Source organism: Leucoraja erinacea, chromosome 4 (assembly GCF_028641065.1).
Source record: "Leucoraja erinacea ecotype New England chromosome 4, Leri_hhj_1, whole genome shotgun sequence".
Taxonomy (NCBI): Eukaryota; Metazoa; Chordata; class Chondrichthyes; order Rajiformes; family Rajidae; genus Leucoraja; species Leucoraja erinaceus.
The window spans coordinates 34501116-34517342 of record NC_073380.1 but is presented as its reverse complement, the minus strand read 5'-3'; the positions used below and the strand labels follow the sequence as shown (position 1 = coordinate 34517342).

The 16227-nt window shown below is 42.0% G+C and overlaps 2 protein-coding genes across 8 annotated transcripts in view; one reads left to right on the top strand and one right to left on the bottom strand.

Annotated features, from left to right (window-relative positions):
* The window catches only part of LOC129696267 (clavesin-1-like), a 90221-nt gene extending 88275 nt beyond the window's left edge, over positions 1-1946 (top strand). For all 4 annotated transcript variants that reach the window (XM_055634001.1, XM_055633997.1, XM_055634000.1 and 1 more), the window contains one exon: positions 1253-1946. In XM_055634001.1, the coding sequence (XP_055489976.1) occupies positions 1253-1337 (85 nt within the window). In that variant the 3' untranslated portion in view covers positions 1338-1946. The remainder of the gene's footprint in view (positions 1-1252) is intronic.
* unm_hu7910 (un-named hu7910) overlaps positions 1941-16227 on the bottom strand; it is a 207288-nt gene continuing 193001 nt past the window's right edge. For all 4 annotated transcript variants that reach the window (XM_055633993.1, XM_055633995.1, XM_055633996.1 and 1 more), the window contains 2 exons: positions 8729-8862; positions 1941-5446 (listed from right to left, as the gene is read on the bottom strand). In XM_055633993.1, coding sequence (XP_055489968.1) covers positions 5296-5446; positions 8729-8862 — 285 coding nt within the window. In that variant the 3' untranslated portion in view covers positions 1941-5295. The remainder of the gene's footprint in view (positions 5447-8728; positions 8863-16227) is intronic.

The following is a 16227-nucleotide window of genomic DNA, read 5'->3' as shown; positions in this document are numbered from 1 at the left end:
ACCTCTGGAGACTTTGCTCCCCATCCAAGGTTTCCGTGCGGTTCCCGGAGGTGTTTGTCAGTCTCCCTACCCGCTTCCACTACCTGCAACCTCCGGCAACCATTTGCAACCTCCGGGAACCGCACGAAAACCTTGGGTGGGGCGCAAAGTCTCCAGAGGTTTCCGTTCAGGTTTCCTAAGTGGGACAGGGGCATACTGCGAGGACCTAATTTGCGAGTTTAGAAGATTTTGTGCTTGACTCAAAATCGCAGCATGGTCGACACGTGGTCCTAGGAGGTCTATGTAACTCTCCTTCATGCTCGAGAGAAGTTCCCGCATACTCGAGGCCTCAGTTTGGTCGAGTATTTTTTAACATGCAGACAATTGTTCTCGAGTAAAAATTGGCCGACATGGAAAAAAAATCGTAGGTAATGGTAGTTAGTCAAAGGTAATCGAAGGTAGTCATAGATAGTGTTAGCATAATCGAAGGTAGTTTTCACTCTCCACTATTCGGTGTCCAATTTTCCGGAAGCTAGTCTTCAACATAGTGGAAGAAGGTCGAAGGAGGTCTTCTACATAGTCAAAGGAGGTCTTCTACATATTCATAGGAAGTTCTCCAAATAGTCAAAGGAGGTCGTAGGAGGTGTTCTACTTGGGCCATGACACTTTTTTAAACTCTCCTAAACTCTCAAATTAGGTCCCCGCATTGGGACAGGCCCTTTACTGTTAATTCCACTTTTCACTATAGAATTGCCAAGCTCACAGGTTTCAAACACTGTGACAATCAAAAAACGTAATCATAAAGAAAAAAATGATTAGATATCTTAATACCCATATTTTGAACTGTCACTGCTGCTTCCTTTGTATGCCGCACCTTCACTCCAGCTAATAGTAGCATGTGTTTGCAACCGATATGAACCCAGCAAAGTAGGTACATAAAAAAACAAATGGGAAGCTGGTTTTATACTACAGCTGGTACAAGTTGCAACAGAATATCGTTATTGGTTAATGAAATAGTGATAAAACTAGAATAAGCTTTCCAGTTGCTGGATTAATCAATCAATCAATCAAACCTTAATGAGATACATCTTTCTAGGACCACTGCTAACATTGGAAATGTCATTAATTTCTGTGTTGTTTCATTCAGCTCACAGCTGTAATGTCACCAATTCATATCAATAAAGCACTACATTCTGAAAGAGAAGTTGAATTGAAAGTGCTTTCCGTTCCTCTAAGCTTTGTTTACATGTAATGCGATTTATCTGCTTTGCAGGTCGCAGTCAGTGGTGGAACCAGGTGTGCTGAAGCACGAAGACAGAGATGATGATAACACCCAGCCACTACTGGCTCTGGATTGAACAGTGCTCATTACATGGCTGGATCTCAGAGGTGCAAACATTTATGGAGCATTTGCTTAAACCAAGTCACTTTCATCCTCGTGTTTTTTCCATCAAAATGGCAAAATTCGGGTATCATCAGCTTTCTTGTCAGAACAGCCAGAAATTGATTAAAATTGTGAAATTCTGTAAAATAAGGAACCTGAACGATTTTCTATCTGTGGTAGATAACCAGTCAGTGGCTTTGGAAGGATTACAGATATTGGTACTTTAATTATGGAAGAAAGGGGAAAATCCATAAATACAGAACAATTTAAGTCTTGATAACAGGCATGTAATTTTCCAACACATTTGTGCCTTCCCAAGAAAGGCAGTGCTTTTATATTTCAATATCAGATTGGAAAACTCAAAATGGACAAGTTTCAAACTGAAGACAGGAATGAAAAAAATGTTTATTGATGTGCCAAAGATCTAATAGATCCAATCCTAATAGATCCAATCCTATTTATTTTCTGAATGAGCAGCAAACGTCTATCAATGTATTTTAGTTAAATTCAGTAAACTTTCAACCAACTTTGCCAACCACAACCACAAAGCATAATTGGACAAATAAACAAGAATTGATCATGTTTTTTTTGTGTTTTATTTTGGGAAACATCAGGATTAATATCTTATACAGCAGGTTACAACGCTTTTGTGTTCTATAGTAGGTCACAGACATTCCTCGCAGCATTCTCCACTGGAATTAAATGTTTACTAATGCAATAAGTTGCATAAAAACCTAAAGCAAAACTTGTGAGAAGCATCCAATTATTAATTTCAAAATCTATTTACAATTGGAGATACAGTACTGATATCTGCATAGTGATAGTTGCAAACACAGAAAAATGCCAGATGCACTCAGCAGGCCAGGCAGCATCAGAATTCATGAACAGACTTGGAATGTTGACTCTGTTCCTCTCTCCACAGATGCTGCTTGACATGTTCATTTTTTCTGATATTTTCCTATTTTGATTTCAGATTTAGTTTTTGCTTCAAAAGTGGCGGCTGCATTTTATTCAAAGAATACTAGATTTATACTCTTTTCAAAAATGTATATTCCATTTGTTCCAAAACTAAATTGGCATCTAAACTGAAAGCAAAGCTCAACTACACTTTGTGTCGTTCAGTATCTGAGAAGACATGATTCACAGTTATAAAAAAATCTCAATCTCTAGAACATAGGCCATGAGATTCACTAAAACCTGCTGTACTCAGAATAAAAGAAAAACCACGCCTACTTTCAGGAAAATACTTTAACGAAGTACCAATTTGACAAGATACCAGTACTCATAATACATACACATAAAACTCGAGGCTAATTCATTTTATCCAATGATATACAGTAGGTTTGACTTCAGAATTAAAATCCCAACATATCAATGACAGGATCCACAAGAATTTCAGTGCAGTCACCAGTGGACTAAAAAAAAGAAAAAAACTTGCTCATAAAAAGTCAAAAATAAAATCTAATTTAGTTGTTCCCAGCTAATAAAACATAAAGTAGAGTCCCCCACAGGTTTAAAAAATCCTATAACATGTCGTCCTTTGAAACAGAAGTGAATTGGTGTTTGACACTTTTTGAAAATTAGTGTAAGCTATTATATCCTTTCCAAAGCTGAACTGCTCTAATTGAGTATGCAAAACAAGAATTTATCTGATGCTTGGGACCAGAAAAGAAAGTATTCACCTGCTTAATGTCAGCTCCCACCTAAAATACAGCACCATGCGATAGCAAACACAGGCTCTTTAAACTTCCATGTACAATATTTCAATAAGTAAAGCAATCTTACCATAATAAATAATTTTTAATAACAATGATCTAAATGTCACAAATCTTTCAAATCACCCACCATGGTTTTATTTATGGCTAAAAAAATGCTTCTTGCTTTTGTAACATGAAAAACCAAAGTCAAAGGGAAAACTGCTTTAAATCTCATTAAAGATCTCGCTAATGTTACTTTTTTGACTTTGCCGTGACAATAAACAGATGTCTAATCTGATCAAATCACTGGAAGGCTGGGTGCTGCACAGCTTTAGTTATCACTGCAAGCATGTTGACTTCAGTGCATCTGAAAAAAGAGGTAAATAAAACAAAGCCACAATTCATAGGGTAACCATAGTAATGTAAGGTTAGGTAATTCAATTACATTTACATTATATAGGATTCCAATAAAGTCATCATGGAAATGATAGACAACAATAAACCAGATTAACAGAAACAAAACACTCCTTCCGCTTCTGCAGCTAATCCAATTCCCATGTAGTTCGGTCAATAAATCCACCAGAACTGGCATTCATAGAAGTAGTCCAACTGAATTATATACACAGCAACAAAATAAGAAACATTAAGGTACAGATATGTTCCCAATGTTCTACAGTTTAAGTTGGTGTGCCAAAATTTACTAATAACTAATTGGAAATTGCTGTTTCCTACATTGTGGACTAACTTGTAATCTTCAGTTCTCCACAGGGATCTGACTGCTCACATAACTGCTCTGAGACAAAATTATCTTGATTATTCCTATGTGGAGAATTCAGTCCTCCTAGTGTTGCCCCTGCAACACAGTCTGTCATTTTTACTTAATGTAATAAATTTGAATGTAAAAACATATGGTCACTTTATTGTAGATGTATTAAGGCTGTCATTGGCCATCTGCTTTTTGGCATTTTGCACAGATGTATCAGCCAGCTATTGGATGACAGTGCCTCTCACATTGGCATTTGTTCATTTTTGTCACGCTAAAAAAGTTCAACGTTGGCATCAAAAGCAGTTAGTATCCCATGGGAATGCAGTTTGAGTTCTTTTCATCAAATACATCTAAGTTTACACTCAAAAGGATACCACTTTTATAAGTGCAGCAAGCAACACTGAAAATAAACTTACTCTACTTACAATACGCATGTTAATTTTGACTCCTCTTGAACAGTGAGCACTTGTGATACTGCTGGGGGAATGATTTTGGACAAGTTACTAAGCACAGTGTGGGGGAGACTAAGTATAAGTACAGATACATCTGCTAACTCAGAATGCTTCAGTGATCATGTCATTTCAACTATGTGTGTTAATCAATCTCGCTCACACTGTCAGGCTTAGTAACTTCTCAAAGGCAGCTCTTCCATTGAGGGGAGAAGCATTGATTGTGTAAACAAAAAGAAAATCCAAAATTGAAAAATAGGCCAAAACAATCTAAATTAATATTTCTTGTTAATTGTTCAGAAAGTGCACTGGTACATCAAAAAATAATTGTCAGTGTAAGCCTAGAAATAAAATACTGATTTCAGTTAAACCTGTGATAGAATATACACAGTAACTAAGTATAATAATGAGAAGCATAGATTATCTTTACATAACTGGTCAATATGTAAAATTAAGGAACGTGTACAGTTAATATAATCAAAATATATACAGATTGATTCCATATGGAAATACGAAAGACCAGTTGTGTGAATGTAACAGTTACTGTGCCTAATGAAAATTAGGCAGAGCATAATCAGCTTATGTAACATAGTGAAAAACAATACAATCCACCTTGCTTTTCACAATGAAGAGATTGTTCAATGGCTTGAGACAAGTATTGTGTACATTGAAAATGTTCTAATTACGATATAAAAAAATGCCATGTTGAACTTTCTTCTGAAGATCTCATCCACCATTGGTCACTGTGTCTTTTTTTTAAATTGGAAGAGGCCAGAGCTCAAATTTTCATTACCTAATATAAAAATAACCTCCCCTTAAAAATACTCCTGGAGATTCCTCATCTAATCAACTGATCATTTTTCTCTCCAAAGTAGATCATCCCTCAATCTCAGAAAACTCCACTGTACTAAGAGTTAAAAAAAACAACTAAAGAACTCACTACATTTCATAACATAATCATGTCTTCATTTAACTCAACTCCCAAAATTTCCCTGTTTATTTTATGTCCCACACATGCGATTAGATTGGTGAAAGTGTTCTTCGTTGCTGGGCTGTCAGCTCTGGGTGCCACACATCCACTATGAAGATAAGTCTATAGCTGTCAGCGTCTTGCCAAACCTCATGCTCAAAGGAATCGTCAAAGATGATCACTTTTCCCTCTTTCCATTCTCTGCCAAAATAGGAGAACATTGAACTTGGATCAACATCTGTTGAGAAACAGTATTGAAAACCACATTTTGAGAGAATATGAAAAAAATATTTTTTCCTCATCTGAGACATCTTTAGATATGATACAATATTCATGCATGAAGTCTGGGTGAAATAACCATTGTCATTCACGATTTATTAAGAACAGGCTGGGTGCATACGTAATAATAACCTTGGAGTTTTGAGAATTATCCAAAATCTGAGGCTACCCCTAAATAATAATGGAGCAGATTGAGCATTATCCTGAAATTACTGGCCACTTGCTCCTGCGCCATGCAGTTGGTTCCATTGTGGTCTCAAGTGGAGATTTCTCCTGGTTTCCCAGTTCTCAGCACTTTACAATCTCTTGCATTCACAGAATGGCATTGTCTCCAGTTGAAATCACCAACCCCAGTTTATTTAGCTACGAATGTTATCACAGTCACTGGGCTATTGCATTTATGTTTATGTCACTGAACATTTAGTAACACTTACAATTTGATAAAACAATGTAAAGAATTTACATTGACACATTAATAAAAATGCATGCACTTTAAAATAAACTGTATTCAGTTCTGGTCGCCCAGCTACAGGAAGGGTGTCTTTAAACTAGAAAGGGTGCAGACAAGATTTATGACAATATTATTAGGACTAGGGGGCATGTGAGGCTGCGGCTGTTTTCAGTGGCATGAAGGTGGTTGAGGGGGTAACCAACGGCAGTGAATAAAATCATGAGGGGAATAGATAAAATGGATGATCACAGGGTTTTTCCTAGGGTAGGGGACTATAAAACTAGAGGGCATAGATTTAAGGTGAGAGGTGAAAGAGAGACACGGGAGATTACATTTTTACATAGAGGGTGGGGATACATGGAACGAGCTGCCAAAGTAGAAGTTGAGGAGGGTATAATTACAACATTTAAAGGACTTTTTGACAAGTGCATTCCTAGAAAAGGTTTAGAGGGGTATGGGCTATATGCAGGCAATCTTTGTTGCTAGAGACGAGTTGGGCTGAAAGGCATGTTTCCATGCTGTATGGGGGAATTGCACATAAGGTCACCAGGTCAAAGGGCATGATGCACGCAGCAGCTCAATCCGTCTGGAGGACATGGCAGCTTCCGGCATACACTGTTAATACACGAAACGCATACTTTCTTATCTGTTAAAAAACGCCGAAATGGTAAATTTGTGTACTGTAAATAATTGTGGAGGGTGACTGAATGCTCTAGTATCTTTGCTCTGAACCCGAGCAAAGTGTAAGCGGCCAAAGGAGCGCATCCCTCGGGACAGCACCCCGTGGGTCAGAGCTGTCCGGTCTCGGCTGCCTCGCCTACCTCTGTGCAGCTGCACTGTCACGGGCTGTGGGTTGGCAGGGCCCACACACGGGGCCGTGGGGCCCGGGTGGAGCGGGACCGGGAACGAAAGCCCGGCAATGTCCGGCAGCAGAGTTGGTGATAGTCTGGTCTCTCCGCCCACCCAGTCATTGACCGTGCTGCACCGGCACTGCTCACCTCCCCCACTGGCACCCACCCCGACCTTACCTAGAAAATAAGTGCCCTACCCCCCCCGGCCCCGACCCTTCCCATGGGCCCCGTTTTTACCCTTCCTCCGACCCTACCCCCAACTCCCCCCACCCCCGACTTTACCCCCCCTGGACGACCATACCCAACCTCTCCCCCTCCCGAACATCCCTCTCCCCTCCCCCCCCAATGGACCACGGGGACAGATGGCCAGGGGTCCGCAAGTGTGGAACCAGAGTGTGGAGTCCAGATGCTGGGACAGAAGAAGGGCTGGCTGTACTGGCAGCCATAGTAAATGCTTACCTGACATTCACCGCTTGTAATCCAGACGGCGTTGCGTGGCAACAGTACGATATTACGGGTCGTGACCTCGACTGCCGTGTAACCTCCCTACAATTCTATGACGCTATTTGTAACAATGAAACTAACTAAAATTAGCAATAGAAAATAAGTGCTTTCCTCTTGGCAGGCAGCCAATTTTTCCCATGGGGATTGCTGTTTGTTAAATTTGGTGCAGGCTCAGCATTAACAAGCCAATTAGTATTCTTGGACGCCAGTTTGTGAGTCCTCGCCGCTGTTTACTTTCAACCAGTAGAAGAGAGGGACAGGTAGCAAGCAACACAGTGACCCAAGACAACGTTGGAAGCTGGGACATGCAATGAGAAAAGTGCAGGAACATGTTCTCCAGAGATGCTGCCTGGCCTGCTGAGTTACTTCAGCATGTTGTGGCCTTCTGAGAAAGTAGGTCTAGCATTAGTACTGGTATCGGGTTGGAAGTTCTGGTTAATACTTTGGTTTAGAAACTTGTGAGTGGGCGAGGAAGAGTGATATAGATGGCGGGAAATAGAATGCGTTTCTCAATGACCAGCTGCAATGTGCATTCCAAAATCTGGCAGGTGCCTTACTTTTGACAATGGAAACATTTCATCTTTTCAAACGATAAGAATTAAAAAAATTAAAATATTAACATCCATTTGAAAAATATTAAATGGTTATTTGGGATCAGGTCGAACAATTATTGTTTAAGTCCTACAAATATACTTGCAAAACAGTGACAAATCCATTGAAGTCAGTTGATGGTCATGAAATGAAAAATAAGTTATTTAAAATGTAAATGTAATGGATGCTACCCTGAAGTGAAATTTTCACAGACAGTTTTCAAATGGAAACCTTGGATCTTATAGAAACTTACAAAATTCTTAAGGGGTTGGACAGGCTAGATGCAGGAAGATTGTTCCCGATGTTGGGGAAGTCCAGATCAAGGGGTAACAGTTTAAGGATAAGGGGGAAATCTGTTAGGATCGAGATGAGAAAAACATTTTTCACACATAGAGTGGTGAATCTCTGGAATTCTCTGCCACAGAAGGTAGTTGAGGCCAGTTCATTAGCTATATTTAACATAGAAACATAGAAATTAGGTGCAGGAGTAGGCCATTCGGCCCTTCGAGCCTGCACCACCATTCAATATGATATTGAATGATGGTGCAGGCCCGAAGGGCTGAAGGGCTGAATGGCCTACTCCTGCACCTAATTTCTATGTTTCTATGAATTACAGTAGATTGGAAAGAAACTAAAAACTAATTTACGCAAAATATTCATAGCAGTAGTGGCCACAATCCATGGCTAGTTTTTTTTTTTTGCCATTGCACCAAATTGATTATACATCCCTGGGACAAACCATTAAAATGTTTCTGCAGCTTGTTGATCTGATTCTAATTAAATTCAGTAACATGAAGAAAACCTTACCTGGTGTCATTCGCACAGCGTATTCTACACCCCTGCTTCGGAATAACTAGGCCAAGATGCATTCTTAGGCGGCAGTTTGTTGGTCCAGTATGAGGCCAGACATGTGTCCCTGGCTGCATAATCGAATACTTAATCTAAAAAGAATGCACAGTAAAAATTAAATTCCCACATTTTAACAAGGATATTGCCAGGATTCGAGGGCCTGAGCTATAGGAAGAGGTTGAGCAGTCTAGGACGTTATTCCTTGGAACGCAGGATGATGAGGGTTGATCTTATAGAGGTGTATAAGATCATAAGAGGAATAGGTAGGATAAACGCACAGAATTTTTTTACCCAGCGTAGGGGAATAAAGAGCTAGAGGACATAGGTTTAAGGTGAGGAGGGAAAGATTTAATAAGAACCTGAAGGGCAACTTTTCTTTTTACACAAAGGGTGGTAAGTATATGGAATGAGCTGCCAGCGGAGGTTGTTGGAGCAGGTACTATCACAATGTTTAAAAAACATTTGGACAGCTAAAGGGATCGGACAGGCTTAGAGAGATATGGGCTAAATGCCAGGTAGGTGGGACTAGTGTAGATGGAGCATGTGGTTGATGTAGGCAAGTAGGCAAGTTGGGCTGAAGGGCCCGTTTCCACTCTGAATGACTCCATTTACAATCTCTTATAGAGTTTGACTAGTTTAGGATAATAATTTTACAATAGTAGGTTAAAATGGTCCTGACATTTTTATTATTATTAACATTCCCTTACTACAGAGAGGCTTGCCAGGACTGAAAACTCCTGTGAGGTTAGTAAAGAAATACCAAGAAGATTAAAGGCTAAAAAATGTTGAAGTACAGGCTACTTGTATATAAAAGTCAGAAAGGATTGGACTGAAATTGGCATTGCTGAGCATTTGTCAGATACAGGAAAGATGAGATAGATTTAGAAACTGGGTGATATCTGGAAAGCACATTTAGCATCTGCCCATTTAGCGGTTCCTCGAAATTAGCGACACAAGTAGATAAGGTGATAAGGAAGGTTTTTGATACATTGGCCTTCATCATTAAAGGTATTGAGTTGGGACATTATGTTACAGTTTTACACAACGTTATTGAAGCAGTATTTAGAGTATGTGTTCAGTTTCGGTCATCCTGCTACAGGTTGAATGTCATTAAGCTGGAAAGAATGCAGAGTAGATTTGCGAGGATATTGCCAGGACTCAAGGGCCTGAGCTATAAGGAGAGATTGGGCAAGCTAGGATTTTATTCCTTGGATCGCAGGAGGATAAGAGGTGTATAAGATCATGAGGGGAACAGATAGGGTGAATGCACAGATCCTTTTACCCAGGGTAAGGGAATCAAGAACCAGAGGACTTAGGTTTAAGGTGAGAGGGGAAAGATTTAATAGGAACCCGAGAGCAACTTTTTCAGAGGGTGGTGGGTTATATGGAATGAGCTGTTAAAGGAGGGAGTTGAGGCAGGTACAATAACACCATTTAAAAGACACTTGGACAGGTAGATGGATGAGAAAGATTGTGAGGGATATGGATCAAATACAGGCAAATGGAACAACCTTAGATGGGGCGTCTTGGGCGGATGGATAAGTTTTGCTGAAGGGACTATTTACAGTGCAGTCAGAAAGTATTCAGACCCCTTTACTTTTTCCCGCATTTTGTTATGTTACAGCCTTATATTAAAATGTATTAAATTCATTTATTTATCATCAATCTACACACAATACCCCAGAATGAGGAAGCAAAAACAGGTGTTTGGAAATTTTTGTAAAGTAATTAAAAAGAAATAACTGAAATATCACATTTACATAAGTATTCAGACCCTTTGCTTTGACACTCAAACTTGAACTTAGGAAAAGGTGCAGGAGGAGGCCATTCGGCCCTTCGAGCCAGAACCGCCATTCATTGTGGTCAAGGCTGATCGTCCCCTATCAATAACCCGTGCCTGCCTTCTCCCCATATCCTTTGATTCCACTAGCCCCTAGAGCTCTATCTAACTCTCTCTTAAATCCATCAAGTGACTTGGCCTCCACTGCCCTCTGTGGCAGGGAATTCCACAAATTCACAACTCTCTGGGTGAAAACGTTTTTTCCTCACTTCAGTCTTAAATGGCTTCCCCTTTATTCTAAGACTGTGGCCCTTGGTTCTGGACTCGCCCAACATTGGGAAAATCTTTCCTGCATCTAGCTTGTCCAGTCCTTTTATAATTGTATATGTTTCTATAAGATCTCCCCTCATCCTTCTAAACTCCAGTGAATACAAGCCTAGTCTTTTCAATCTTTCCTCATATGACAGTCCAGCCATCCCAGGGATCAATCTCGTGAACCTACGCTGCACTGCCTCAATCACAAGGATGTCCTTCCTCAAATTAGGAGACCAAAACTGTACACAATACTCCAAATGTGGTCTCACCAGAGCCCTATACAACTGCAGAAGAACCTCTACTCCTATACTGAAATCCTCTTGTTGTGAAGGCCAACATTCTATTAGCTTTCTTCACTGCCTGCAGTACCTGCACGCCAACTTTCAATGACTGGTTTACAAGGACACCCAGGTCTCGCTGCACCTCCCCCTTACCTAACCTAACCCCATTGAGATAATAATCTGCCTCCTTGTTTTTGTCGCCAAAGTGGATAACCTCACATTTATCTATATTATACTGCATCTGCCATGCATCTGCCCACTCACTCAACCAGTCCAGATGACCCTGCAACCTCCTAACATCCTCTTCACAGTTCACACTTCCACCCAGCTTTGTATCATCCGCAAACTTGTTAGTGTTGCTCCTAATTCTCTCTTCCAAATCATTAATATATATGGTAAACAGTTGCGGCCCCAACACCGAGCCTTGCGGCACTCCACTCGCCATTGCCTGCCATTCTGAAAAGGACCCGTTCACTCCTACTCTTTTCTTCCTGTCTGCCAACCAATTTTCTATCCATGTCAACACCCTACCCCCAATACCATGTACTCTAATTTTAGTCACCACTCCCGTTTCCATTGATTATCCTTGAGATGTTTCTACAACTTGATTGGAATCCACCAGTGGTAAATTAAATTGATTGGACATGATTTGGAAAGACACACACCTGTCTACATAAGGTCCCACAGTTGACAGTCCATGTCAGAGCAAAAACCAAGCCATGAAGACGAAGGAATTGTCTGTAGACTTCCAAGGCAGGATTATGTCGAAACACAGATCTGGATATAAAAAATTTCTGCAGCGTTGCAGGTCCCCAAGAGCACAGTGGCCTCCGCCATTCTTAAATGGAAGAACTTTGGAACCACCAGGACTCTTCGTAAAGCTGGCCGCCTGGCCAAATTGAGCAATCGGGGGAGAAGGGCCTTGGTCAGGGATGTGACCAAGAACTCAATGGTCACTCTGACAGAGCTCCAGAGTTCCTCTGTGGAAATGGGAGAACCTTCCAGAAGGACAACTATATCTGCAGCACTCCACCAATCAGGACTTTATGATAGAGTGGTCAGATGGAAAGCACTCTTCAGTAAAATATACATGACAGCCCACTTGGAGTTTGCCAAAAGGCATGAGAAACAAGATTCTCTGATCTGATGAAACCAAGATTGAACTCTTTGGCCAGAATGTCAAACGTCACGTCTGGAGGAAACCAGGCACCTCTCATCACGGTGAAGCATGGTGCTGGCAGTATCATGCTGTGGGGATGTTGGCGGCGCGACTCACCCGTTGCAGCGGCCCCTACAGCCTGTCTTTCTTTTAATTTTTTTTTTGTCTAGTTAAATGTAGTGTTGGTGTTTTTTTAATATTGGTTTTAAATGTGTACTAGACCAAGTGCAGACCCGTTGGGTCTGCTCCCCCAATGGTGTGATCCCCCAACCCAATATTCCACAATGCACCCGTCTCCTCCAACGGAACTGAAGCCGTTCCCAAATGTAAGATTCCAGCACTCCCCTGCCTCCCTATGCGTGGGGAGGGAGAGGTAGGGGACTGGTGGAAGAGGGACAGAGGGAGAGGGGTGCGGGGGGAGAGAGGGAAGGGGATAGGGTAGAGAGTGAAGGGGGTGGGGAGAGAGGGATGGGTGGGAGAGGGAGAGGGGTGAGAAGAGGGAAACTTAGAAACATAGAAATCAGGTGCAGGAGTAGGCCATTCGGCCCTTCAAGCCTGCACCTCCAGTCAATATGATCATGGCTGATCATCCAACTCAGTATCCCGTACCTGCCTTCTCTCCACACCCCCTGATCCCTTTAGCCACAAGGGCCACATCTAACTCCCTCTTCAATATAGCCAATGAACAGGCCTCAACTACCTTCTGTGGCAGTGAATTCCAGAGATTCACACTCTCTGTGTGTAAAATGTTTTTCTCATCTCGGTCCTAGATTTCCCCCTTATCCTTAAACTGTGATCCTTAAACCCCTTGTTCTGGACTTCCCCAACATCGGTTTCTATAAGATCCCCCCTCAATCTTCTAAAATCTAGCGAGTACAAGCCGAGTCTATCCAGTCTTTCTTCATATGAAAGTCCTGACATCTCAGGAATCAGTCTGGTGAACCTTCTCTGTACTCCCTCTATGGCAAGAATGTCTTTGAGCATTGGGCATTGTGACATCACACGATGTAACGTTCACCATGGGCTGGGGCTCCTGCAAAGGCATATGTAAATGGATCCATTCCGATTAGACATATGTGAACATTGGGCATTGTAACATCACACGATGGAACGAATCAAAACGAAGAAAGGCAGCCGGTAGCCGGACCAACAGTCGGCAGGCGACAGGCACACAATTTTATATATTAATAGAATATAGAATAGATAGATAGATATGCGGGGGGAAGGGGGAAAATGTTTAAAATCTCTTCCCTGTCCGGGAGACCGTGTCGGGTCTCCGTTGTCGTTGGGGCCTAGCACCGTGGAGCGGCCTCCAACCTGAACGACCCGGGGGCTCGGGAGACTGCGGAGCTGCGCACTACTCACCATCGTGGGGCTGGCCAGCCTCGGAGTGTGGGGAGCGGTGGTGACTCGCTGCTGCGACTCGACTCCTGGGGCTCGGAGGCTCCAGCAACGCAGCCGCAGGTCCGGTGGACTGGGACATCGGGAGCTCGCGGGTCCGGGGGAGAGACTGCTTCCCGGAGCTCCCGCAACGTGACTTCTCCAGCCTGTGTCGCGGGGTTGGAACGACCCGGAGCGGGGCCGTACATCGCCCGGCACGGCTTCATGGCCGTGGGACATTCCAGCGCCCGCCGGGGGCTCCAACATTGTGACTTTTAGACCGGGAGCGGGGCCGTAAATCGCCCGGCACGGCCTAAAATGGCCATGGGACTTAGCATCGCCCGCCTGGGGCTTGGACATCGGGAGAGAAATGGAGAACAGGGGAGAGAAAAGACTTTGCCTTCCATCACAGTGGGTTCACTGTGATGGTTGTTTGTGTGAATTAAATTGTGTGTATGTCTGTAGGAAATTGTCTATATCAGAGCATTGAGTATAGAAGTTGGGATGTAATGTTAAAATTGTACAAGGCATTGGTGAGGCCAAATCTGGAGTATGGTGTACAATTTTGGTCGCCCAATTATAGGAAGGATGTCAACAAAATAGAGAGAGTACAGAGGAGATTTACTAGAATGTTGCCTGGGTTTCAACAACTAAGTTACAGAGATAGGTTGAATAAGTTAGGTCTTTATTCTCTGGAGCGCAGAAGGTTAAGGGGGGACCTGATAGAGGTCAAGGGGATCAGAGGGTATGGAGAGAAGGCAGGTACGGGATACTGAGTTGGATGATCAGCCATGATCATATTAAATGGCGGTGCAGGCTCGAAGGGCCGAATGGCCTACTCCTGCACCTAATTTCTATGTTTCTATGTTTAAAATGATGAGAGGGATAGACAGAGTTGATGTGGACAAGCTTTTCCCTTTGAGAATAGGGAAGATTCAAACAAGAGGACATGACTTCAGAATTAAGGGACAGACGTTTAGGGGTAATATGAGGGGGAACTTCTTTACGCAGAGAGTGGTAGCGGTGTGGAATGAGCTCCCAGTGGAAGTGGTGGAGGCAGGTTCATTGGTATCATTTAAAAATAAATTGGATAGGCATATGGATGAGAAGGGAATGGAGGGGTATGGTATGAGTGCAGGCAGGTGGGACTAAGGGAAAAAAAATTTGTTCGGCATGGACTTGTAGGGCCGAGATGGCCTGTTTCCGTGCTGTAATTGTTATATGGTTATATGGTTATAACTCTCTTTAATTCGACTTTACTGGAGTTTATCATGCACTAAACTTTATTCCCTTTATCATGTATCTGTACACTGTGAATGGCTCAATTGTAATCATATTTTTCTTTCCACTGACTGGTTAGCAAGCAACAAAAGCTTTTCACTGTACCTTGGTACACTTGACAATAAACTAAACTTTACAAAGATGTGCTGGTTAACAGGTTAACAGCAAAACAAATCAAAGGGGAGTTGATGAACAAATAAATTGCAGAATTGTAAAGAATTATGGAGAATAAAAATTGTACTGATGGGCTGGTTGCTTGCAAGCTGGCATGGATCCCATGAGCCAAATGGTAGCCTTCTCTGTTGTCATAAAGTGTAAGTATGAAGTGACTGTTTAGCAACACTGCAGATGCTGGAATTTTGAGCAAAAATCAAAGTGCTGGAGTCAGGCAACATCTGAGGAGGGAATAGATTGGCAACTTTTGGGTTGGGATTCTTCACCGATGTCTGGAAAGGGTCCCAAACCAAAACATCATCTATCAATTCCACCCACACATGGTGCCTGACCCACTAAGTTACTCCAGCGCTTTGTGTTTTACTCAAGCCTCCTGCTTGTTTCAGCCTGTTTGAAAAACAGCCTCCTGTTTCCCCTCCGCTATCATGCTTCTGAATGGTCCCTCCATAAGCTAGGGTACTGTTTGATTCAACTCTACCCCATTGAGGACATTGGACTTTGTCTAAGGAATTGTACGTTACAATGCTGAGAACTATACTCTGCACTCTGTATCTTCCCCTTTGCTCCATCTATTGTACTTGGGATCAAACTGATTATATCTGTGTACAGTGTATCTAATCTGTTTAAACCTAAACTTCTTGTGAGGTAAAAAGACCAGGATGGCAATATTTGGGAAGTTTAAACAACTCTCACGTCAGTTGTGGAATTACCCGATGACACTGCTGCCAATCTACTCTCCACAGCTACTGACAAATACTCTTGTAATTAGCCTTCCCACCAATTTAGCACTTTTCCGAGGTCCAGTCGTAACCTTCTATGTGATTGTATCTTTTAGCCCTTCCCAAGGTATTTGGTTGGTGTAAAAAAGACCCACTTTCAGAAGAAATGTCTAATTCCAGTGAGGATAAATGCAAATATCAATTCCCCCCCACTATATCCATTCTCCCTCATCTTCTGGGACATGGTGTCCTTGTTCAAAGCTATCAAATATTGAGCCGGCTTAGACATGCTATTGATTCATTTGCTTTTTAAATGAACCACTATATGCATTTTATTGATTCATAGGCAAAGCATTAAATAGGAAAAG